This window comes from Aedes albopictus, chromosome 1 (assembly GCF_035046485.1).
Source record: "Aedes albopictus strain Foshan chromosome 1, AalbF5, whole genome shotgun sequence".
NCBI classification, from domain to species: domain Eukaryota; kingdom Metazoa; phylum Arthropoda; class Insecta; order Diptera; family Culicidae; genus Aedes; species Aedes albopictus.
The window spans coordinates 88,462,155-88,487,047 of NC_085136.1; the positions used below are offsets into that span (position 1 = coordinate 88,462,155).

Here is a 24,893-nt window from a genome sequence, read left to right on the forward strand (position 1 = left end):
CTGATTGCATTAACAGTTGAAGCTTAGGCTCCCATGCCCCACCAGCCAGATAACTGGGTTTCGCAAACTAAGCATTATTTGTGGCAACACTTTGAGCGGCATGATGGAACTATGCCGAGCGCGCTAAGTATTATTAGACCACTAATGTAGTTGCATGAAGTGGGTGACGAGGTACATAAGTATCATTACAGCGTGCTTAACCGTTATTGCAATATTGAGGCTCCAGTTTGACTAAAGTTTGAAATACACGGAAATACATAACAACTCATGAGAAAACTGTCAAGTTCGATTCAAGTATAAGTTAGGTTAAAAAGCGAACCCGCAGACGAACCTATATTAAAAGTCATTTCAGTGTTCAGTCCAGTCCATGTGTTGAAGATGGCTCTACGTCAAAGATAAAGTTTGTCAATCGCATTTGATTCGATTGTGGTCGAAGGCAAGTTCACATGAGAGAAGAGGAGAAAATTCCCCTAAATGCAAATACAGAAATAATAGTGTTAATGATGAACTCATCCACTGATTTACGGTAATCTGACCTGCATCATTCCGGGTTGGCCTACATTCGTATTTCTCTCATCGCACTCTACACACCTAGCCCGCCATATCTCTTGGACCCCTGCTTGGACCTGCAGTTCTTAGGATAGGACATTTAGTTTACCACTGATTTAAACATGTTATTGATTTTCAATTGATGTTTCAACTTATTCACTTTTTTCTCTTTCCTATGAAAGCTTTCCTTTGCATCAAAAAAGTCACAAACATCAACAAAACAAAGCACGGAAAAAATGTTAAACTGAATAAATTCTGGTGTTCGATTTGAATAGGTCGAATCTGCATATGAATCACAGCAAACATACGACCTATTCAAATCGAACACCAGAAATAATAAAAAAATCACGGTAAAATAATGTTTCGGAAAAGTGAATGGTTCAAACGTAAGAAAAACAGTATAATATATTGTTACATAAAAATCCAATGTAAATGTATAGTATAGCGAACCATTTCATCACAATACACTTTATTGTAGCTGGTACACTGTATGGTGCAGAAATGGTTTTCACCATACACCCTATGGTTAGTTTTTATCCGGGTAAGCTTCAACAGTAGAATAACTAGCCACAGAAGTCCAATGTCGCGACTATTCGTGTGACTAACATCTAGTTTGCCACGCCCTTACAGCGTCAGTAGCGGTACTAGAAGTGTCAAATAAATTTTGTTTACCAAAACAAATGATGCTCTTCAAGCTGGACACTTCAAAACAATCAATTGTTGCAATAAAAGTTATTAATTTAATTAAATTGGAAAAGTGACTACAGCGCCATTGGAGTTCTAGTGTATTTCTATTGCTTCAACTGTTAATGCAATCAGAGACTACTCAGACCTCGACTCAGACTTAGACGTGGGCGATCCAATATGAAGGGTTATCCAAAACGCTCTGGAGAATTCCCAAAGCGCATTCTCATAATGCTAGTAAGCCTAAGATGCCATTAACAGGAGGAAAATGACAAGATAATATAACATTATATGGTTTATGTAATGTAAACCAATACAACATAACAAAAGAGAAGCATTCCAAAACCATTTAATTAAATGTATAACCAGTAGTGAAACTACAATTCAGTAACAAATTTTGAAAACGACGTATAATCAATGGTGTAGCATTGATTATACGTCGTTTTCAAAATTTGTTACTGAATTGAAAACAATATATTTACGGTACATTTTATTGTTTGAAACCATATGTGTACTATACAATGTACGGTTTATTAAAACCCACGTATCAGTATTTATAACAATTCATTTACAATATAATGTATGGTCTTGCAAAAAAATATATATGGAGAAAAATATATTTTTATATTGTTACGATACTTAACCACCCGTATAGTATATTGTAAAAATCTTATTTACAATATACTGTATTGGGTTCTACATTACATTTTATTGTTTTTGTATTTTTATTTTTACAGTGGTGTCTATTGTAAAAATATGGTTTTAAATAGTACTGTTACAATACAACGTTCGGTTTTTCTACTGTATTTTTTATTTGGGTAAGCAACATAGGGCGGAATTAAACGGTACGAAACTGATTACACTCATTCGAAGAGGGTATTCTGCTTAGAGCATCGCCACGGGCGTCCCTATCCCTATTTCCGGGCCCTGAATAGGGACCCATGTTCACCGGTGGTATCTAAACGGGAATGAAAAATAAGGACTCGACATGGGATTTACGACGGGTTTCCACATTTGGGGACCCACTCAAATCTTGCACTGAGTTGCTATTCCGATGGTTTGTGTGACGTCACTTATTTACATTTTGCGGTGAAGTGAGTTGAGCAGTGGTGTGGAAAATGAACAGCAGTGGATCAATAAAACAAGTGGTGAATATTGATGCACTTTGTCTTACGTGACTAGATGTTTTCTAGAACCCTATCACAAACAAACAGACGCAACACTAATAATTCCCACGTACACCGATTCAACGGTTTATTTAAAAATTTAATAGTTGGTCAACTATCCATCTGTGGCGCTCGCAGCGTTTTTGTTCAAGTTTTACATTCGCTCACTATTGTCACCTAGTTTATGATTGGCCACTCTATTGGCCAAACTCAGTCCTTTTAGATTGGGTGAATATGTTTCCGCGACTATGATTTTGAATAGCAAACGTATGACTTGAAATAAATTGCTATTAAAATCATCGTCATGTAAACATAATTCCCAATGCCAAACACGCTATTTCACAATACGCTCAGTAGGTGCCGGTAGCGAGCGAACGTCAAACAGGAGCAAAAATTATGTGAGCGCCGTCTGCAAGCAATTTGCAAACTACAGAATATTTGGTATAAATATTCTTTAAAAAACAAAACGATAAGAGGTGACTAGAGGGAGACCGGAGACACAGACAAGCGTCTGTGATGAAATATTAGAAGTGTTATATGTGCTTGTCTGTGACCCATTATGCCTTTGTGATTTTATGCAGGATTCATCAAAAGTGTGAACATATTTAATTTGTTTCAGTTTATACTACGTTAGCGTGGTTCAAAAAATCGTTTTTGCTCCACAGCGCTTATTCGATTTCTAACCAGATTATATGCCTTCTCCCAAAATTTGAGCTCATTTGGTTGAAAATTGAGACTGCACAAGCCCGTCAAAGTTTGTATGGGAATTACTATGGGAAAACGATGTTTTTCATTCAATCGACCGTAGCATTTCCTAAAGTGCCCTAGTGGTTTAGTCGACCCTTGCTAATCCTAGGCTACTCTATCAGCTACAACTTTGCCGAAGACCGCATTCAAATCGGACGCCTCATTAATTAGTTACCGATTTTTATCCAGAATCGAAATATTTACTCATGATGGTTAAACAATTCGGTGGGCATCACTGCATTTTGCAGTGAAACATAGTAGCCATGATTTCAGTGTGCTATCTTTGGCGCCATATGCAGCAATGTTGCCTGCTGGGAAGCTGGAGGATCACTGTTAAAGTTTGCCCAGTTGGATACAAATGGATAACTAATTAATGAGGCGTCTGATTTGAATGCGGTCTTTGGCAAAGTTGTTGCTGATAAAGTAGCCTAGTATTACCAAGGGTCGACTAACCCACTAGGGCACTTGGGGAAATGCTACGGTCGATTGAATGAAAAACATCGTTTTCCCATAGTAATTCCCATACAAACTTTGATGGGCTTGTGCAGTCTCAATTTTCAACCAAATGAGCTCAAATTTTGGGAGAAGGCATATAATCTGGTTAGGAATCGAATAAGCGGTGTGGAGCAAAAACGATTTTTTGAACCACGCTAATACTACGTCCGATAAAAAATGAGGACCACTTTTTTAGCAACGCACGGTGGGAAATCAATATATTAAACCCAAAATAGAAACCACTGGTGAGAAGGTGGGGTGTAGGGTGCTATCCTAAAATAGCACCCGAACAGGTGTGGTATAATAGAGATAGCGATGAGGACTCCCGTGGCGATGCTCTTAGAGGGTTCTAAAAGTCGGTACAAGATCATGAAAACAAAGGAATTGGAACGCAATAAAATCACGTTATATCAGAAAAATTAGCTCTTTCGATTAAACAATAGAAAATAGCAATATTTTATTCACTAAACAACCCAATACATCGACATTCCAAACTAAAAATATCATAGATGGCACTTTTTTCTGTGGTAGTAAAATCGAATTTACTCGGTGAAGAAGTTTTTCCGGAACATGAAGTTAACACTAAAAGTTGCCTTTTCAAACCATTGTTGGTTTCTAATCACTAACTTTCCGCAGAACCATCCCGTTTTCTAACAATTAACGTTTTTGGTGATTTTTCCATACGATTTGACAGTTCTTGACTACCATGCTTCCGTGAGCTTGAAGTGAAAGTTTGAGAGAGTTGACAACCGAGAGTAGCACCTATAGCACCATCATATACGATGCATTGAATACAAGCGATGGTGTCGCCGCCGAGCTGTCAGCGCTGGAAACTAGATGCTATAAAAGATCTTACATGCAATTTTTACTGCTGGCGCCAACTCGGAGCAATCAATAAAAATGTAAACAGCAGTCATCCCATTGTCATTTCTTCGCAACTGCGTACTGCGATCGAAGAAAGACGGTTTCTTGTGTGATACAGGCAAGAAATTTCTCATGCATCAAGATAGGCCTCGAGATAGGCTAAGACTAGTAATCCTACATTATAGAGATCTGCGGAGGCGGCCATTGTGAGCCAATCATGCAGAGAGAACTGTCAAAGTGTGAGCCAAATGAACATGCTTATCGTTCGTAGGAAGGCGTCGTTTGAACGGTATTGCAATCGGAACTAAATAAAGAAAAATTATTTATTTTTAATATCGAGAAATTGGCGGCATATTAGTAAAAAGATAAAAATTTATTAATTCTGCTTTCAAAAGCTCATGCTTATGACGACACTTTTGTTGCTGAACTTGTCGAAAAAACTTCCATTGCTGCTTCTTGCTTCACTTCTGCCGATATGATTAGCGTAACACTTTTGCAATGAATTTCAGATTTCTGTGATTGCTCCGCTATTTCAACAAAATTTTGGGAAAAAAAATCTACCATAGTTAGAAAATGTAAACAAAACAACTTGAACCACAACGAAGTCACGCACAAAGTTTGAACATCTAGCTTTGTAGCAAGTGTTGGCAGCTGTTGTAAAAAAAAAACAAACAAAAAAACAAACAGCGTTGCCGAATCGACGTATGTAACTTCCGCTCATCTCTATGTAGAGGATTTCTAGCTAAGACTTCTGAGCTGCAAAAAGCCCTTATACCTGGCTCGATACCTGGTCAGACACATTTCATTGTATGTATCACTTTTTCTCTGTCAAGTTGTGGGGGGTTGACGATGTTGTAGTAGGTACCTACATGCTTTGAGGTGCACCACACAGCTCAGTGGAGCTATAGGTATGAAACTTGTAGGTATAAAATGATGGTTATAAATTGTAAATACGATTGTACCTATATGAAATATTTAAAAAAGAGGCACTGAGCTCGTAGCGATATCAGTCAGTGCCTAGGATTAGACAAGAAATTTCTAAGGTAGGCGATATAGTTTGTCAGAGTTTTACGTGCCTATACATCCCTGGCAATTTTCGAGCGGGGCTTAGATGGATTCTGCTCCACGCTCAAAACACGTAAAAATCGGGTAATTCGAATCAACAGTGCACACCGAAGTTAGCTGTCAAAATTTTTCCCCTCGCGACGAAAACGTCAGTCCGATCCGAAGGAACAAAACGGCCAGCAGCCATCATCATCAGTAGCAGAGCAGCGCCACGGTAAATTTGGCCCAAAATAATCCGCAAAACAACGGAGAAGCGCTCCAACTTCTCGCTGGTTGCTGACTGATCGCGAAGTGCGCGGAAGACGGTCGATTCCACAAAGAAAAGTAGCTACCTTACGTCGAATCTGCAGCGGAATCCAGTCCAGAGTCTCGGACAAAACAACAAACCCAAACAAGATGGATGCGATGAGCCTCAGCTTGGATGACATTATCAAAAAGAAAGCCATCGGAAAGCGGCCGAAACCACCGACGGCTGGGAAGAAAGTAGTGGTGGCTAAAGTGGGTCGGAACGGTGCCGGAAAACGGTTGTTGGGCAAAAAACCGCTGGGAAGTCCGGCAGCAAATGGGCGTCGTAAGCCGGCTGCGGTGGCGTCGGCAGCAGCCGCAGTGGGGAAATCCCGGCTGGGCGGAGGAGTTGGCAAGCCCGCCGTGATCGTCGACGCCAGGATGAAAATTATACAGAAGAAGCGGGCACAGATCCGAGATGCCCGGGATAAGCTGGTGGAAATCGCTCGGAACAGTGGCGACGCCCGGCTGAGATTGCTCAAACGCAAGGGGAAGCTGCCGCCGCCCGGCAATGGGATTCTGAAGAAGCGATCCAGTGGGGATCACCCGAGAGGTAAATGTTTTGTGGGATTGTTTGATAAGACCGTGCTGACTCCTCATATTCTTACAGGCAAAGTTTACGTGGACGAAATGGACGTCGATTATGACATGGAAGTGGACATCCGTCGTCCAATAGGGCCTCTGAAGCGAACGGTCCGCAATGAGATGTTTTCCGTTCCCAGTACGATGCCACCGTTACCGACATTCAGTCGGAACATCCGCAATTCGTCGCCCCCTCCGACGTCCTCCTCCTCGTGGAATACCGATCCGTTCGATTGCTACGAAGTGCACACCAGCCGGCCGGTCGTGTCCAAGGCACCTCCTCCGCCGGCTCCGATTCCACGGTACGATGACATTCCGCCGCGGCGCGGCATAACGCGGGTTCGATCGCCGCCGCCGCCCCATCCGATGTACGCCGAAGACCGCCCACATCTGTCGTCGACGATGCGAGCGCGGCTCGAACGGGCGCCGAATCCGAACGAATCGATGGGTATTTTCGCCAAAATGGCACCGGAAGATCATCACCGGAGCAGCGGTGGTAGCAGTAGCAGTAGGCATCATCACCATCACCACTCGCAACCGCTGTCACCTTCTCCGTCGCCCCCGATCACCGGCTACAGGATTGTGGTCAGCAATTTGCACGGCAGCGTGACGCAAAATGACATCAAGGTGAGTATTGATTGTTACCGTTAGATCTTCTATAGCATTTTGACGCTTTTGATAAACTAAGGTCCACTTGGGTCGTTTTCGGCAGTGATCCAGGACGTCCATCACTTCCAAATTTCGCTAATACCACTCTCCATCTTTTCTTCCAGGAACTGTTCGAAGACATAGGAGATCTGCTTGAATCGCGCCTGGTCCGACCAGGAGTAGCCGAAGTCATCTATCGTACCCTCAAGGACGCCGAAGAGGCCGTCGATACCTATCACAACCGCCAGCTGGACGGCCAACCGATGAAGTGCTTGCTGGTGAAACCGCGATCCTCCAACAAACCAACCGCTCCGGCCATCAGCTACTCGAGGTGAATTGAATTGCCAAATTGGAGTAAATAAATGACCCCCAACGTGCTTCAATTTTCTTTCTCTACTTCCAACAGCTCATCAAGATCCCTCAAGTCCACCTCACTCTCGTCGTCATCTTCGTCCGGAGCGAAAAAGTCGCACGTCGAAATAGACATCGACGCACTGCACACGGTTCTGTTCAGAAGAGACCACTAGACAGTTGCTTCCTGCGGTTTTCTGCCCCGATTCCTCCTCACACTACGCAGGCTCACTGATGCACCGATAGGCGGCCACAATCCATTCACATGCTTACTACTCCCTATTGGTATTCGTCGCTGAAAAACTACTCCGACTCCGCTGTAAGTGTTTGAATTTCGAATTTGTTTTTTTTTTTCTATTTATGATTTAACATACCCTAAACGAGAGAAAAAAAGAAATGCTTTGAGGGATACTGTTTGACTATTCCTAAAACCGCAATCATCGACTTTGCTTTAAACCTTCCTCCCTCCCGTAAGATGACAAAGAATCCTCCCCGTGTGAGAACTCAACAGCACGGTACGGCACATACATATACGCTCACAACAGCATGTGCGACAGTAAATTTAACTTAAGAATGGAAGATCTTCTCTATCATCTAATAATGGATAAGACAAACAAGTGTAAAGCGTTTTAAAAGAGACAGCAGCAAATAAAGCTATTATTTGTAAGATCCAAACCGACAGTATGGCAAAAATATAAATGAACATACCTAAATACATTACAATATAACAACAACAGCAGTGAATAAAATAATTTAGTTTGAATGAAATGGTGTAATGTAAAACTCGAGGTTTTTCAAAACCGTTGAATTCATATCACGTCCCACCGTTGAGCAAACTGAGTAAAAACACTAGAAGAAAGGAGAGGGGAGCGAATGGTACGACCTTACTAGCCATCCGTAAAAACAAATGTAACAGAAAATCATAATATGAATCAATGGTAACAGAATGTCGAGGCAGCGTACAGTGATATGGCCAAAAGCGTGTGAAGGTCGGGATAATGCCCAAAGACTTTCCAACTGTCCAATTCTCCACATCTCAGCTAGACCTTCTGCAAGAAGCTCTTCTGCTCAGAGAGCGAAACGAGCCGGTAAAACCCAAATAATTATTCAACAACCTTATCTACAAGTCCGGTTACATGGTTCTGATCTGTAAGGATCAAGAGACTAGGTACTGAGTGATCAAAGATATTATCCCCATCCATGAAACCCTTTGGATGGTTCAGAGCTGATGACAATGAACGAAGCGACTATTCCACGTCCAGATATGATCCAAGCACCTGATCCCACAAAGCTCTATAGCTATGACGACGACCAAATTAAGGCTCTCATAGAAAGCCAAAATGACATTGTGGCATACCAGTTTAGCACCCTATGCGCAGAGATGCGAATCGTCAGCAATCGCGCATCATTGAACACCGCGACCCAACCGCGACAACAATATTCGCGCTACATCAGACATCGCGATGTCGCGCTGCGCACGTCGTCGGTCGTCAGCGACACGAAGACTCGAGTCGGTCGGACAGGAGAGACCGCGCCGCCGACGATCGCCCTCTTTCGCATCGCAGCAACCGCGCGGCAAGCACGTGTTATCCAAAACAGGCTGGAGGCAATTTTGCGGCAATCGGCCGAAACTGTAGTGCAGAAATTTACAGACATTACAACAACTAATTGACGCATTGTGAAACAAATTGACCTATCCAAATTCATGTGTGGTAGTGGTTTGTGTTCAGATTTCCCATGTTAATCTATCTGTAAGAACTTTGTAAACATCTTTTGTTCTCCCGTATATGGATAGGCTTGCATTAGGTTTCGTGAGACATTTTTTGGACAACTCAATGGATCTTCACAGTAGAGGATGCGTCGATGGAAAAGTTTAAGAAGTCCAAATACACCCGCAACTACCAAAAAGCGGCAGCTTGACTCTAGAGGCGAAACTTGCGGACCAGGTCGCTACAGGAAAGAGAAACGACCTAAACTGTAATACCAAACGACATCCTGATGATCCGCAACATCCAAAGCCGGAGTCGTCGTCCGAAAAAAAAAGCGGGAACCCCGGAAATGGCGACTAAAGTACTGCAAGTGAACCTCCATCATGCGGAGAGCGTCACGGGTGTGCTCTGTCGGAGGTTCATCAAAGAGAATTTAACCGTGGCCCTCATTCAAGAGCCATGGGTAAAAAAATCCAGAATACAAGGTGTTTTACAGCCGGTTGCGACTCGTCCATGCTTTTGAAGTCAGCATCAGTTTCAGGGCAAACATTCGATTTGAGCGTGATTCACGAGTAACATTTTTTATCTCTTTTTCAGTACCCCAATAGAATGATTGCTGTTTACATTTTTATTGATTGCTCCCAGTTGGCGCCAGCAGTAAAAAATGCATACAAGCACTTTTATAGCATCTAGTTTCCAGCGCTGACAGCCCGGTGGCTACACCATCGCTTGTATTCAATGCATCGATGTAGCACACTCGGTTTTCAACTTCTCAAATTCTCACCTCAAGCTCATGGAAGCATGGTAGTCAAGAACTGTCAAATCGTATGGAACAAATTAATTGTTAGGAAACGGGATAGTTTTGTGAAAAGTTAGGGATAAGAAATTAACAATGGTTTAAAAAGGCAACTTTTAGTGTTTACTTCATGTTCCGGAACAACTTCTTCACCGAGAAAATTCGATTTTACTACCACACAAAAAAGTGCCATCTGTTATATTTTTAGTTTGGAATGTCGATCTATTACGAGCTAATTCACACATGTTTTTATTCAGAGTAACATATATCAACTAACAAAATAACTTTTTGATACAATTGGGTTGTTTAGTGAATTAAATATTGCCATTTTCTCTAGCCTAATCGAAAGAGCTCATTTTTCTGAGTATGAGGTGATTTTATTGCGTTCCAATGCCTTTGTTTTGATGGTTAATAAACAAAACAGTTTTAATTTTTGTGGATAGAATGACAGTTCAATCGATAAATTGACAGTTCGCCCCGAACAAAAAATTTTCCCCATACAAACTTTAAATGCATTTTAAAAATAGTTTCCGGGCACCAAAAATGATGAAATTTTGGATTTCGACTAATTTTTGGATGGAGATTCCGATTATGCAATAATCTGAATACCCCTAAAGAACCCAATTGCCCTAGTATTTTGGAAAATTATATGCTTTGTTGGGAAAATGTTTTGCCTTTTCAATTGTTGGTCCTAAAACGATTATTTGTTTGGGGTTCAGCACGCAGTGAGGTTCAGAGATGTTGGCTCACTTTTTTCTGTGGGGTAGTATTCAGATGACAGCCGCCTGGTATTTTACAACACTCATGTAAGTTGGTATATGATGACAGCCAGCTTTCTCCTAGAGCGGCTATTTTATTACATAACAACTGTAAATACTTCCCAATTTCAGAATTCATAAAAAGGGACATCGTAGCTGTCAGGATGGAGGTACCTTCCGCTAGAGGGAGTAGAGAGATCTTGATGGTCTCGGCATACTTCCCAGGGGACGTGGACGAAATCCCTCCTCTAGAAATAGCTGCGCTCGTAGCCTACAGCCACCGACACAACATCCCCTTCGTCATAAGGTGTGACGCAAATGCACATCACACCGTATGGGGAAGTACAAATATAAACACCAGAGGTGAGTACCTGTTACAGTTTCTCTCTTCCAAGAACATTGACATTTGTAATGTTGGTGACAAGCCCACGTTTGAAAACTCCATTCGTCAGGAAGTTTTGGACTTGACTCTATGTAGTCGATCTATCTCTAATAAAATAAAAAACTGGCATGTTTCTGAAGAAATATCAATGTCAGACCATAAACACATAATCTTTGAATGGTAAGGGGGTCTAACGGTAGAAAAAACGTTTAATGATTCTAAGAAAATTGATTGGGAAATGGGAATCATACTCAGCTATCCTGCAATCTGAAGTACATCATAGAAAGTCAGATCAAGTCCATAACACAATTGGAAGATGCGTTCAAATCTATCAAAAACAAAATCCTTAACGCCTACAAAGAGAGCCATTGTGGAATAAAAGTCTCGAGAAGCTTAGGAAAACTGCGCGTAGGAAATTCAACCGCGCCAAGCGAACCGACGATTGGAACCTATACAGAAAGGCCCTGGCGAACTACAACAAAAAAATAAGGTCAGCCAAACGGAAATCGTGGATTCTTATGTGTGAAATAGAAATCCTCTACATAGAGATGAGCGGAAGTTACATACGTCGATTCGACAACGCTGTTTGTTTTGTTTACAACAGCTGCCAACACTTGCTACAAAGCTAGATGTTCAAACTTTGTGCGTGACTTCGTTGTGGTTCAAGTTGTTTTGTTTACATTTTCTAACTATGGTAGAATTTTTTTCCCAAAATTTTGTTGAAATAGCGGAGCAATCAAAGAAATCTGAAATTCATTGCAAAAGTGTTACGCTAATCATATCGGCAGAAGTGAAGCAAGAAGCAGCAATGGAAGTTTTTTCGACAAGTTCAGCAACAAAAGTGTCGTCATAAGCATGAGCTTTTGAAAGCAGAATTAATAAAGTTTTATCTTTTTACTAAACATACATATGCCGCCAATTTCTCGATATTAAAAATAAATAATTTTTCTTTATTTAGTTCCGATTGCAATACTGTTCAAACGACGCCTTCATACGAACGATAAGCATGTTCATTTGGCTCACACTTTGACAGTTCTCTCTGCACGATTGGCTTATAATGGCCGCCTCCGCAGATCTCTATAATGTAGAATTACTAGTGTGAAAGCATAAAGAATACACCCGTAGTGGCCAGACTCCAAAAAACTCTTTCAAAAGACCACTCGAATCGTGTGGGTAGCCTCCGAAAGACGGATGGTTTGCTCACTGTAGAGCCTAGCGATACATTGAGCGAATTCTAAAAGATCCACTTCCCTGATGATTCAATCCCGGAGTCGAGCATCGGCGGCCAAGACACTAGAACTGCTGTCTCAGATCTAAAAGAGTTCCAATCATGGGTGGGTTTCAGGATCTAAAAAGACGCAATAAAGGTTGCACATGAAGCTTTCACTCGGGCCAAGGTTGAGAGGGCTGTGAGATCTTTCGAGCCATTTAAGTCTCCTGGCATGGATGGAATATTCCCAGCGTTGATCTAAAAAGAGGAGAAGACACTGATTCCAGACTTGGTACAGATTTTTAGGGTGAGTCTGATTTTGGGGCATATACCTCACGATTGGCGTCAAATCTGAGCTGTCTTTTTCCGAAGTCAGGCAAGAGAGATAAATCCAACCCCAAAGCATTCAGGCCGATAAGTTTATTATCTGTTATGATGAAAATTGTGGAAAAGGTACTATACGAGTACATAAATCACAAATTTATGAAAGCAATGCCTTTGTCGAAAAACCAACGATGCCCTAATTTTTGGAGACCAAATGAACACGGTATCGGAAACGAAAATGATGCTATCCCAGAAATTCCAAATTACGGATTGCGGAGACGTCAGCTGCTTCCTGGGTATGAAGATCCAATATAACAGGGAGGAAGTGAGACTGTGCCTGTCTCATGAAGCTGGCATCAATCGTATTTTGGCTAAGTTCGGTTTGCAAGACTGTAATCCTGTTATAACGCCTATAGAGAAAGGCTCGAATGCTGCTAACTGCTGATGGAGTTCCAACAACCCAGCCATATATGGTGCTACTTGACAGCATCATGTATACCATGTTATGTTGGATACCTTGGCAGATATCAACAGAACCATGTAAACTGGCTTGCCAATGAGCCCTGAAAAGAACAGCTCGTTACCTGAAAGGGTCGAAGAACTTGAAGCTAGAATATAAAAGGAAGAAAGACTCTCCCACGCTGCTAGGATATGCTGATGCAGATTGGGCCTCGGATGCAGTAGATATAAAATCGGTGAGTGGCTTCATTTGGAAACACGATTTCATGGGCCAGTAGGAAGCAACAAACTGTAGCGTTATCATCCAGTAAAGCGGATACGGCGCGTTGAGCCTAGCTGTCTCGGAAGGTATCTGGTTAAAAGGAATCCACAGAGAAACAGACGTAATACTTAGAACATATTCGCCCAAAACTTCTTCGGCAGCCTAGCGTCGTTAATCATGGATCTCGCTTTTTCGACCAACGCACGGTTCATACGCTCCACTGTAGGCCATCATCCGCAGCTCTAAACCATTCACCAGCGAAGTTGTTTTCGTCAAACAGCTTGCTTAGATGGCCTAATCGTTGATGCTACAATTCCACCTCGGTCATCAAACACGTTTTCTGAATCTTTTTTTGTGGGCAGCTTATACCTACATTCCGTCCTTTTGAATGCAAGTAACAACAATATCTCCATTTTCATCAGGCATTTCGAAGCCGTCGTTCTTGAATCGAACCCGTCATATTCTTCTCGCAGGTCCTGATGATGGGCAAAAGATTCGTTGACAACGTAGGAATCTTGAATGGTTCTTTGACTTCGATCGGGCCTTCTTCCAGCCCTAGGTTGACCGTTCCTTTCGCTACATGCTTGATTTACTAACTCCTCCTTGTTTGGATTGCAGGCCTGGTAGCGAGTCACTTTTTAGTGATTTGGTCACTATTTTCGAGTCAGTCACTAAAAAGTCACTATTTGCACGAAAAAGTCACTATAGTCACTTTTTTCAGAAAAATGGTCACTAAAGTCACTATTTTGGTAATATGACAACATGTAGAAGACTAAATAGTAATTTAGATTAGAACGCATCGCTAAAATTTTCTTCAGAATGCTTATCTCACAAAAAAATTTCGGCTGCGCCGCTGCTTATTACACGGTTAAAGTTGCCTTTATTAATGGGGCCTATAGCTACAGTTTCAATGAGCCATTTTACGAAGTGACAACAATGTTGATGATGATATTGATTTTCACGGATTATTGGACGCTACCTCCTGTCAAAATTCATTCATAAAATCGGCTCGTAAAATGGACTCTTCTTTTTTGGAACACTTGATTGAAAATGTGTCTAAGACTTCAGATAAATTTGTAAAATATTAAAAACTTATCCAGTTTAACAGAATACTATTGTTCCTTCATTTTTTTTTGTATGGGTTTTCAGTTGGAGCTGCGTGACAGCTTGTTTGTCAAGGCTGAACCCGTTATTCAAATTTCATCTCTACAAAGACCAATGTTTAGACGGAATAGGCTATGTTGCCCAATTTAACACTAGTTTTTACATTGTGCCTTAGTAGTTTTAATCAAAATTTTGCATTTTCCCTCCAATAGATGTATTAGTCACAGTGTTTGGACGAAAAAGTGATCAGTGAACCACTCGGCAGTTTTTCATCCCTTCTGTTGGTTCTGTTTCAATTACCAAGCGGTGTATGTTCTCTCGTCGAGTCGCATGGTTCACGAAGGAACACAAAGAAGATACTCCGATATAGACAAGCTGCGGCGATGAGCGGGCATCGCTAATGTCGAATTCGTTTTTGGTTCAGTTCCAACCTGGGTTGGAACTGGATGAGATCACAGTTTCAACCCCAACCCGACTTCGGTTTCGCTTGTACTAAAGTTTGTTTGAGTTTGTTTGACGTTTGTTTGTTTACACATTTTCCGCCAATCCAGTTCCAACCCAGGTTCAAAAACGAATTCGACATAAGTGTAACACTTACCGATGATCTCTCATCGTTGGCTTGGGGCAACTGTGAATAATCGTTATTTTCATCAGTATTTAATGCGTTTTCGCTTTAAAAATGTGAACTACTATTTAATTTAACTGTATTCATGCCGTTGCAGGTTGTGTAGTCACAATAAAAAAAGAATTATTGCAATAAAATATTCTTACCGAATGCATTGCTTTCATTAGCTTAATTGAGCATCTTCTCTCTTGATTACGCTCTCGTGTCGAACCGGACAAGAGAATGAACAGCATTTCGGGGAGCGTTCTCGAGCATGTTGGTTCACGAAACGTTACATTCGCGAATGTATCACTTGCTGAGCATGGACCATTCAGTGGTTCGCGATAAAAATCCACACACTGATTAGTCATGTCCGCCCTCAGTCATGTGAAGTCTATGAAGCTATCAGAATAAATCTTAACCCGCGGAACCTGAAGCCCCAGGAATATTAATGTCCTTGCTTTTACTTCTTGGAAATAACATAACACAAAATGCTGTCTATGTTGACAACTGTGCCTATGCTATCTCCAAGAAATATTACGGTCAAATACCAATTGAAGACAACAGCCGTTACTGCGATAACACCTATGTTGGTAGCCACCTACAGCTCTGGCACCATCCCCAATGATAGACACTGGTTTTGAACATATCATGGGCTTCCAATGATACGAGATACGAAAACAACCTAACTATTAAAACAAAGCCAATCCGTTCATTTGTCAAATCGGTCCTACTTAGATAAACCATGTCATTTTCTCTCCTAGTCATACAAAAGTTACGTCCTTCAGCTTAGAAACAATCAGTTTTTGTCCAAAATGTCATGTTGAACGCATTGATGTCAATAAAGTGTTTAAGTATGGTCCACTGCACGAACTTGGGCTGGCCCGCCCACTCCCAAAGAAAATTAGACGTTTAAGCGGTGTCGTCACCGCTCAAAAGTCAAACCACAGACAAACAGACATACTACTCAAATCGAAATCATCGCACGATTTAACGGTCATTTTGAAAATATAGTGTGGTTCGGACTGTGCTCGCATGTGTCATGGTGGCGCTGGTGTGCCAACATCACCTCTCAATTTTGGAGAGAAATGAACGCGACGCCGATCAATGTTTACATAAAATGACTCAATCATGAACCTTCATTCATGTTTTATGAATGGATGACGCCACGAGGAAGTCGTCATCTGCAAAATTGTTACATCGAACCGGGGGAAACCACACCTGCAAATGATTACTTCGGATTGAGCATTATAGAGGGTGCTAGTGAGATGCCAAACGATTTATTTGAAGCAATTTTCTTCTAAGTAGTATATCTGTTTGTCTGTGGTCAAACCATGTGTGAGAGCAAGCAGGCCAGTATAAATTCATGCAGTAATCCATTGTTTGCACGTTAGCTTCGAATCTATCAGCACTATTAAGTACTGCAGCTTTCCTTCCTACTATTCGGTTGATTTCACAAGATTTATATAAAGAGAATATTACTGGATAACATTGTAATTTTTAAAAAAGCAAATTTGTTTTGATAAAATTACTAATTTAAATATATTTAATTATTGTATATTACTGAAATTATAGTAAATTTAGTAGTTAATCAAAATCAACCAACAAATGTGGGAAAGAAAGCCCAAACAGCATTTTCAAGTCTACTGACAATAAAAAAGTTTCAAAACCTGTCACAAAACCTATAATATTTCTACTAGGATTTGTAACGATCATCAAAACCTTCTCAAATCCAACCGACTTGGAACTATTGCTTGGGTATAGAATCTATTGAGCCCCGGCGGTCCCTCCGTGTTTATCGAGCATGTCTGATGAATATGCCAAAACATATGATCAGCCATACTCCATTTGTAGCAGCTGGTTCGTGATGAACCGTTGGAGGCGCATTAAAGTGTTAAAAAGGTGATATGATTCACTAAAGAATACTATGTAGATTACAATAACCTTCACTTTAATACCGTCAAACCCTGCGAACTTGGCCAGGGTTGTTCCTTCATGATTTTCATTTTATAATTCTGTTTAATTGTATCGTCCTATGTCCACGCATTGTATTGTACTGGTAATGATGAGATATTTGGACATTTGAGTTTACGGGAGATAATACATAATTCATTGTGTTCCCCTGTATCGATATATTTTAAGCGAATCGAAAATTGTATAGCTCAAGAGTTTTTATGACAAAAACCAGTTCGGTAAGGGCAACAAATTTGCAGTTATCGCACCGTTAGACGTCAAAACACCTAATGAACACTCGAATGAATTTCACGATCCCATTAACGTCAATTGATGTGAAGTGAAATGTACACATGTTGAAGTTATCGAATTTCAATTGTAGTAACATGATTTGTTCAGCATCTTTGGGATAAATTACGAAAGACTTTTTGAGGGAGTTTTTTGGAGTTTCCTATGTAAATCTTTACTGTTTAATTTAGTGAATTGTTGGCAGAGTTTTTTAAAAAGCTTTATTTAGAATTTATCTAGAAGTTTCTTCAAAACGCTTCTCTAAAAATTTCTTCAAGACTCTTATGTTAATCTTTGTGTTTTTCTTGGAACCTTAACTTACCATGTGCGATGATAACAACCTATAATTTACCATGTGCGATAATATGCGATGATAACAAGTAAAACAACCATAACAGAGTATCCACTACGAAAATCTTGGAATTTTCAAGAAATTTTATTGAAAATCTCACGACATTCCGCAGATTTCATGGAGTATATTGTGGTAAAATTTACATGATGTTCTTGCCATTCTTTGCAATTTCTCTTAAATTTCCTAAATTCAATTATACAAATTCAATTCTATAAAATTTTCTTCCATCTAAGCTTTCATTAAAAAAAACATAGAAATTCATGTTTTTTTTTGTGATTTCAGGTGGATTTTGAGAAATTTCCTTATGGTTTGTAGATAGTTTTCAGTGTTCTTGAAAGTAGTTCCTAGAAACTTCCTGAAGATTATTGAGCAAATCCTTGAGAGACTTTATTTTTTCGGCGATCTGCGATCGGCAAAATATCTGTATGTTAACCCGATTTAGGAAAAATAATTTTTCAAACAAAAGCATACAGAGTGAGAATTTCTTTAAATTGGAGTCCTGGAGGAGTATTTGACAGTATTCCCGACAGAGTGCTAAGAAATGCCTTTTCCAGTAACTAAAAAATAAAGAAAGACAATATCAGATGCAATTTAATTAGGTGTGATAATTACCAAACATGCTGGTGGATATGGATTGATATCGCTCTTTTATTATCATACGTGGTTTGCTCATTTTCAACAAATAATAAATAAAAAAGAAACGAATTCTGCACTTTAATAATTTGTTTTTTGTATGATGAAATATAGAGTACCCTAAAAAAAAGTACCCTGTTAAACTCGGTAGATACATTTTGAGATGTTTCCTTATGAATTTTTAATTAGATTACGTTTTGTCATAAGACATTTTTCGGTAAGTTTAAAAAACAGGTTTTGAAAAACCTCTAGAAAGTATTGCTAGGGGTTTCCATATGAAAGTATCTTGTCCACTCTCAGATTTTTTTTAAATGGAATTCTGAAGGCATATAAAGAAAAATTATCGTCAAAGTCTGGAAGTATTTCTGAATCAAATTCCTAGTACATATGCTGAACAAGTCCTAAGGCTTTATGAATAAACTTCAGATAATTTGGAAAAGCTTTGTAATTTAAAACTTCTGTTGTAAAAACCTCCCTTATCTCATACAAATAATACTATATGGTAAAATTTTTTATTGTTAATATAAAACCTATCATATTTCCTTTCAAAATCATTGAAATGTAGCTCAAGAACAAACAAAAATCATTCAAGCCAAGATTCAAGTATTCACCAGCTCAAACTGTAAAATTTAGTTTAGAATTATATATTGACTTTCTTAGAAATGAGTTAATTCATCGAATATTCAGCATAAAAGTTCAATTTTTCAATAATTTTGAGGTCACTATTTAGTCACTATTTGGTCACTTTTTTGATAATTTTGGTCACTAAAGTCACTATTATTTTGCCACTTGATCGCTACCAGCCCTGGGATTGCGTCATATTAGATATCACTCCAGAATCGAAAAACCAGCTTTCTCCGCTTCCGCCTGGCTTGTTGCAATTAAAACATACTCAATTCTTCTTGTCTGCCCTTGGGTGTTTGGATTTCGGTTTCGTATAAAGAACTCCTACTCCAGAACTTGAAGTCTTCAACGGTTATTTTACGTCATGCATGATTTTTTGTTGTTATATGTCAGGTATGAGATGGATACCGGATGCCTGAAGTCCCATAATCATTGGATTATAATATTGCGCAATTAGTTCACCACTGAACTGCGCATTCAGTCTTCATAAGTGCGAAAACGTTTTCCAGTTGCTATCCTCGGCGCACTATTTCTTTGATTTATGATAAATAAGTGCTCTGAACACACCGAGTTGATTTGTAGTAATCGCGCACTTTTATTTACGTTTTCGCATTCTTGAAAACTCGTGCGACAGCCCAGTGGTTAACTAAATGCGCTATATTTCGGAATAGGCTCCTAAAGTCCTATCGGGATTCTTGTTTTAAACCACAATATATGGTTCAAGAGTACATATTAACTCATTTTTTGACGTCTTTATTAACCGTAGTTGAAAATATATAATTTTTATTTTTTTAGCCTTTTGTCTCGCCCCTAGCTTATAACACATACTTTGAGTGATTTTTTTTCACCGTGTATGTCAGATAGGAACATTTTTGAAATCCCAGTGCGAAAAATGTCGAGCTCAGTCACACGAAGTTGTCCTCAAATGTCAAAGTAGAACTATTTACCATTTTACTTATTTCGAATTTTCTCATTATTCCTTTGTTTTTCAAGTTCGAGTAAAGTACAATTCCGATTAGAATACCATGCTTGATCGTATTACTCAATATAAGCGAGATTTCGTCTTTAATTTTAGGACCCTATTCCTTTGAGCAGCAAGGAAGCAAGCCACTGATCATTGACTTCGAATTTTCACTCATGTCGTTTGCCGTCGTCACTAGCCCCTTACTCCCCACATGAAGTAATCCTCGCAGTAATCCCGGGAACACGTGTCTGGAGGAATCCAGTCTCAGTAAAAATATTAGGAGGAATATCGGGACTCGGAAGACATGCTTAAAACAATCTAGGTAGAATCCTATGACGAATTTCGCACCAACTCGTCTTCGGGGTTGGCAGCACCCCCTCAGAATGTTATGAAATTTTGTAGGTTTCAAGACTTTACCTTTTCAAGCAACTTTGCGTATTTTGTTTTTTCAAAATTAACCTAGACTAACATTTAAAAAGAGTCAAAGTTCTTTAACCGTTTTTTTTTCACAAAAAATAACTCGAATATGATGAGATGTACAAAAAAGTGATGTATGGGTGACATTTAGAGAATTGTCCAAGCTTTCATGAAAAAAAATTTAAAAAATTCTAAATACATTTTTACACGCTAAAAAATATATTTTTAAAATTAAAAGTCAATTTACAGAAAATGCCCACCTTTTTATGTTTTGAAATTTTTTTCCGAGAAAGTCAATATTTTTGCCTAACTTTCCTCCATACATCACAAGATAGGCACTTTTAAGGAAAAAAAGTTTTTCTAACAAAAACTTTTTCATGTTAGTTTTTTTTAGCGTGTTGCGCATTAGCCGTTTTTTCACATAAAATATAACTCGAATATGACAAGTTGTACAAAAAAGTGATGTATGGGGGACTTTTAGGGAATTGTCCAAGCTTTCAAGAAAACATATTTAAAAAATATAAAAAAAGGTTTTACACGCTAAAAAATATCTTTTCAAAATTAAAAGTCAATTTACAGAAAAAGCTCACTTTTTTATGTTTTGAATTTTTTTCCCAAGAAAGACAATATAGTTGCCTAACTTTCCTCCATACATCACAAGATGGGCAATTATAAGGAAAAAAAAATTTTCTAAAAAAAACTATTTCATTTTTTTTGCGTGTTGTGCATTAACTCGTACAGTAATGTATCCAGAATCCTAATGACAATCCATTAAAACTTAATGGGTTCAACTACTTTTTTAATATCTTATCGTGCTTGACATTGAAAACGTGCTTGATATTGGAAAGGGCTCAAGACAAATTTGCTTTTAGGGTTTTATATCAATGAAAACGCTTGTGTATTGAATTGATACACAAGCGTTTTCATTGATATAAAACCCTAAAAGCAAATTTGTCTTGAGCCCTTTCCAATATCAAGCACGTTTTCAATGTCAAGCACGTTAAGATATTAAAAAAGTAGTTGAGCCCATTAAGTTTTAATGGATTGTCATTAGGATTCTGGATACATTACTGTACGAGTTAATGCACAACACGCAAAAAAAATAAAATGAAAAAGTTTTTTTTAGAATTTTTTTTTTCCTTAAAAGTGCCCATCTTGTGATGTATGGAGGAAAGTTAGGCAACTATATTGTCTTTCTTGGGAAAAAAATTCAAAACATTAAAAAGTGGGCTTTTTCTGTAAATTGACTTTTAATTTTGAAAATATATTTTTTAGCGTGTTAAACATTTTTTTATATTTTTTAAATATGTTTTCTTGAAAGCTTGGACAATTCCCTAAAAGTCCCCCATACATCACTTTTTTGTACAACTTTCGAGTTATATTTTTTGTGAAAAAAACGGCTAATGCGCAACACGCTAAAAAAACTAACATGAAAAAGTTTTTGTTAGAAAAACTTTTTTTCCTTAAAAGTGCCCATCTTGTGATGTATGGAGGAAAGTTAGGCAACAATATTGACTTTCTTGGAAAAAAATATCAAAACATAAAAAAGTGGGCATTTTCTGTAAATTGACTTTTAATTTTAAAAATATATTTTTTAGCGTGTAAAAATGTATTTAGAATTTTTAAAATATTTTTTCATGAAAGCTTGGGCAATTCTCTAAAAGTCCCCCATACAACACTTTTCTATAGGTCTTGTCATTTTTGAGTTACATCGATTTTAAAAAATTCTTCGAAAAAAAGTAAGGCCCTCTTCAAATATTACTCTTGAAAATTTTCGAAAATTTAAGTATGCAAAGTTGCTTATAAAAACCTAGTCTTTATGCCCACCAAGTTTCATTCGATTCTGAGAGGGTGTTGCCAACCGCTGGTCGAGTTGGCGCGAAATTCGTCCTATCATAAATCCCTGATCGAATCCTGGGAGCAATCCATGAAACAATCCTGAAGTAATCCCCGAAAGAATCCCAAGAAGAGTTCCTGAGACAATCCTGGAGGAATTTCTGAAGGCACCTCTGGGGAAATCTCTGAATGAATCCTGGGAGAAATCCCTAATGGAAATATAGGAATCCTCGAACGAATCCTAAAATCCCCAGATTCCGGAAGAAATTCGCAAAGAAATCCGGAATTCTTGAAAATACCCCTGAAAGAATCTCGGAAGAAATTTGCAACGGAAATCGAGGAAGAATCAATCAAGAAGATATCCCGGTTGGACTCAATGAAGAAACCCTGAAAGGAAGCACGCAAAAAATCCCTGGAGAACTCCAGGAATAATTCTAAAAAAATCCCTAAAGCATTCCCGTAAGAAATACTTAAAAGAATGTTGGAATAATATCTGAATGAATCTCAATGGAAGTCTTTGAATTTCCTTAACTTCCATTAAATCCATGGAAGAATCCAGGTAAAGAGTTTTGAAACAATCTCAGAAGAATCCCTGAAGAAACCCTAGGAGAAATCTCTGAAGAAAGCATTGAATATCATGAGGATTATCAACAGGAATTAGTGTAGGAAATCCGGGAGAAATCATTAAAGGAATCCTAAAACGAATCTCGGAACGAATTCCTGAAGAAATCCCAAGAGCAATCCCTAAAAAATCGTGGCAAGAGTCTCTGAAGAAATGACTGGAGAAATCCCTAATAGATACTCTGAAAAGGATCTTGAACTAATCATTAAAGATCTCAGGAGGAATGCCGCAGAAATTAGGGAATAAACTTTCTTAGAGACACGATTCTAACTCGGGATAATGGCTAGGTTGCAATTTTAAACGGATTATTATGCTTTCGTCTGACGCAGGAGAATTGGGCAGGTGGTTACATTCAATTCTCCCACAGGTATCGAAGACGGCGTGGTTCAAGGGGTTGGACATGGGTCGAGATTTTATCAAGATAATGTGTCGACTTATGTCCAATCACTACTCTCTGGGCTCGCACTTCTATCGAATTGGGCTCACAGATAGCAATCGCTGTAGCTGTGGTGCAGGCTATCAAGATATCAACCATGTTGTCTGGGAATGCCCCGAGTACGGTATTGCTAGATCCGATTTATGTGCATCCCTCAGGGCCCGAGGGAAACCAGAAAAGGAAGACATTAGAGCTGTGTTGGGTAAACTTGATCTTGAGTACATGAAGCTTGTGTACGACTTCTTGAAACAAGCTGAAGTCTTCGTTTGATATCCTCGTCTTGTTGTTCCACTTGTCCACCTCGTGTCCCTTCGAAAACCGTTTGTTTGTATCGTTGCAGGTTGTTTGTCCACTCTACGCTTGACCAGCAGCAAATACGTCACGCCATGCTGCAGAGAGTCAACGAAAAGCCCCATTATCCCATCCTTTCCTTAAAAACTATTGTTCCCCCTAACCTCGACCAAACCGCGAGTTTTACGGTTCCCCAAAGCTAACCTAGTAAATAAGACACAAACATGAAATTGTAAAAATGTTTCAAATTGAATTCGGCTCCGTTATGCCCGATGGCGCATGAGCCTTTAATAAACGATTAAGTAAAAAAAAAAGTTTCGTCTGACGTTTCGGGAAAAATTTCTTGTGCCTTCTTCTTCAGAATTAACAATGCCCCGTTTATCGTTAAGGGTTTGCAACATAGGCACCTTTGTCAACTTAAAAAATCAATAAAGGGATTCCAGGAAGAATTCCTGATTGAATCGAATGAAGAATCAGAAGGGAAATTCTTAACGAATTTCCAGAAAAAAAAATCTAGAGAATCCTACAAATCCTAGAGAAAATCCTAGAGAATTTCTAATCAGAATTGCTAAAGTAAACCCAGGGGAATTCCTAAAAGAAACTCAGGATGAATCAATGGCGAAATCCTGAAAAAAATATTAAAAGGAATCCCATTAAAAATCCAGAAAAACACCCTAAGGAAAATCAATAAACAAAACCCTTGAGGAAGCTCTGAAAAAATCCAGGGGCAATCCCTTGGAGTAATCCTTAACGGAAATCCAGAAAAAAAATTAAAAAAATCCCGTCGGAAATCCCTAAAAAATACAAAAAGTCAATAAATAAATCCCGAGTGAAATCCCTGGAGGAATCCTTAGAAGAATACTTGAAGGGATCTCAAGAAAAATCCTGAGAGAAATACTGGGTGGAATTCCATAAAATCCCTACATCTCGGAAATCTGAAAGGAATCACAAGATGAAACGCGAAAGGAATTCTAGGAGAAATCCTTGGAAAATTATCGGGAGGAATTGCTGAATGTTTCCATAGATAAATCCTTGCGGAAGGCCTTGTACATTCGTTACATAAATAACATCAGCGCCTTCTAGTGCGATAATTTTTAGCTGGAAATCTTTGCAACACATGAATCTTATCTATTTGAACGGGATTATTGAAAACGCCATCCCTGTTGCGCAGAGTCGAGCAACAGCATTTTCCCCCTCAGATCCATCTCCTTTTTTTTTCATCAAAATGGGATAAAAATTGAAGAAAATGGAACCAAATGAAGCTGGGTGCGCAAAATACGTCTGAGACGGTAAGGTTGAACAAAATCGCAACTGGGAAGTACTTACCTGAAATCCAGATGATTCAAGTAACATCTCTCGGTGTAGTGGAGTGAAATTCCTGTTGACGTTCTTCTCAGCTCAATTCTGCACTATCATTCGACATTCGTACTACA

The 24,893-nt window shown here is 39.1% G+C and overlaps 1 protein-coding gene across 1 annotated transcript; it reads left to right on the plus strand.

Moving 5' to 3' along the window:
- The first annotated feature begins 5,710 nt into the window (after positions 1 to 5,710).
- Positions 5,711 to 7,873, plus strand: LOC109427429 (uncharacterized). Its single transcript, XM_019702985.3, has 4 exons — positions 5,711 to 6,408; positions 6,466 to 7,064; positions 7,211 to 7,416; positions 7,492 to 7,873. The coding sequence occupies exons 1-4, from the start codon at positions 5,967 to 5,969 to the stop codon at positions 7,610 to 7,612; spliced, it is 1,368 nt and encodes a 455-aa protein (XP_019558530.3). The 5' UTR covers positions 5,711 to 5,966; the 3' UTR covers positions 7,613 to 7,873.
- The last annotated feature ends 17,020 nt before the right edge of the window (positions 7,874 to 24,893 follow it).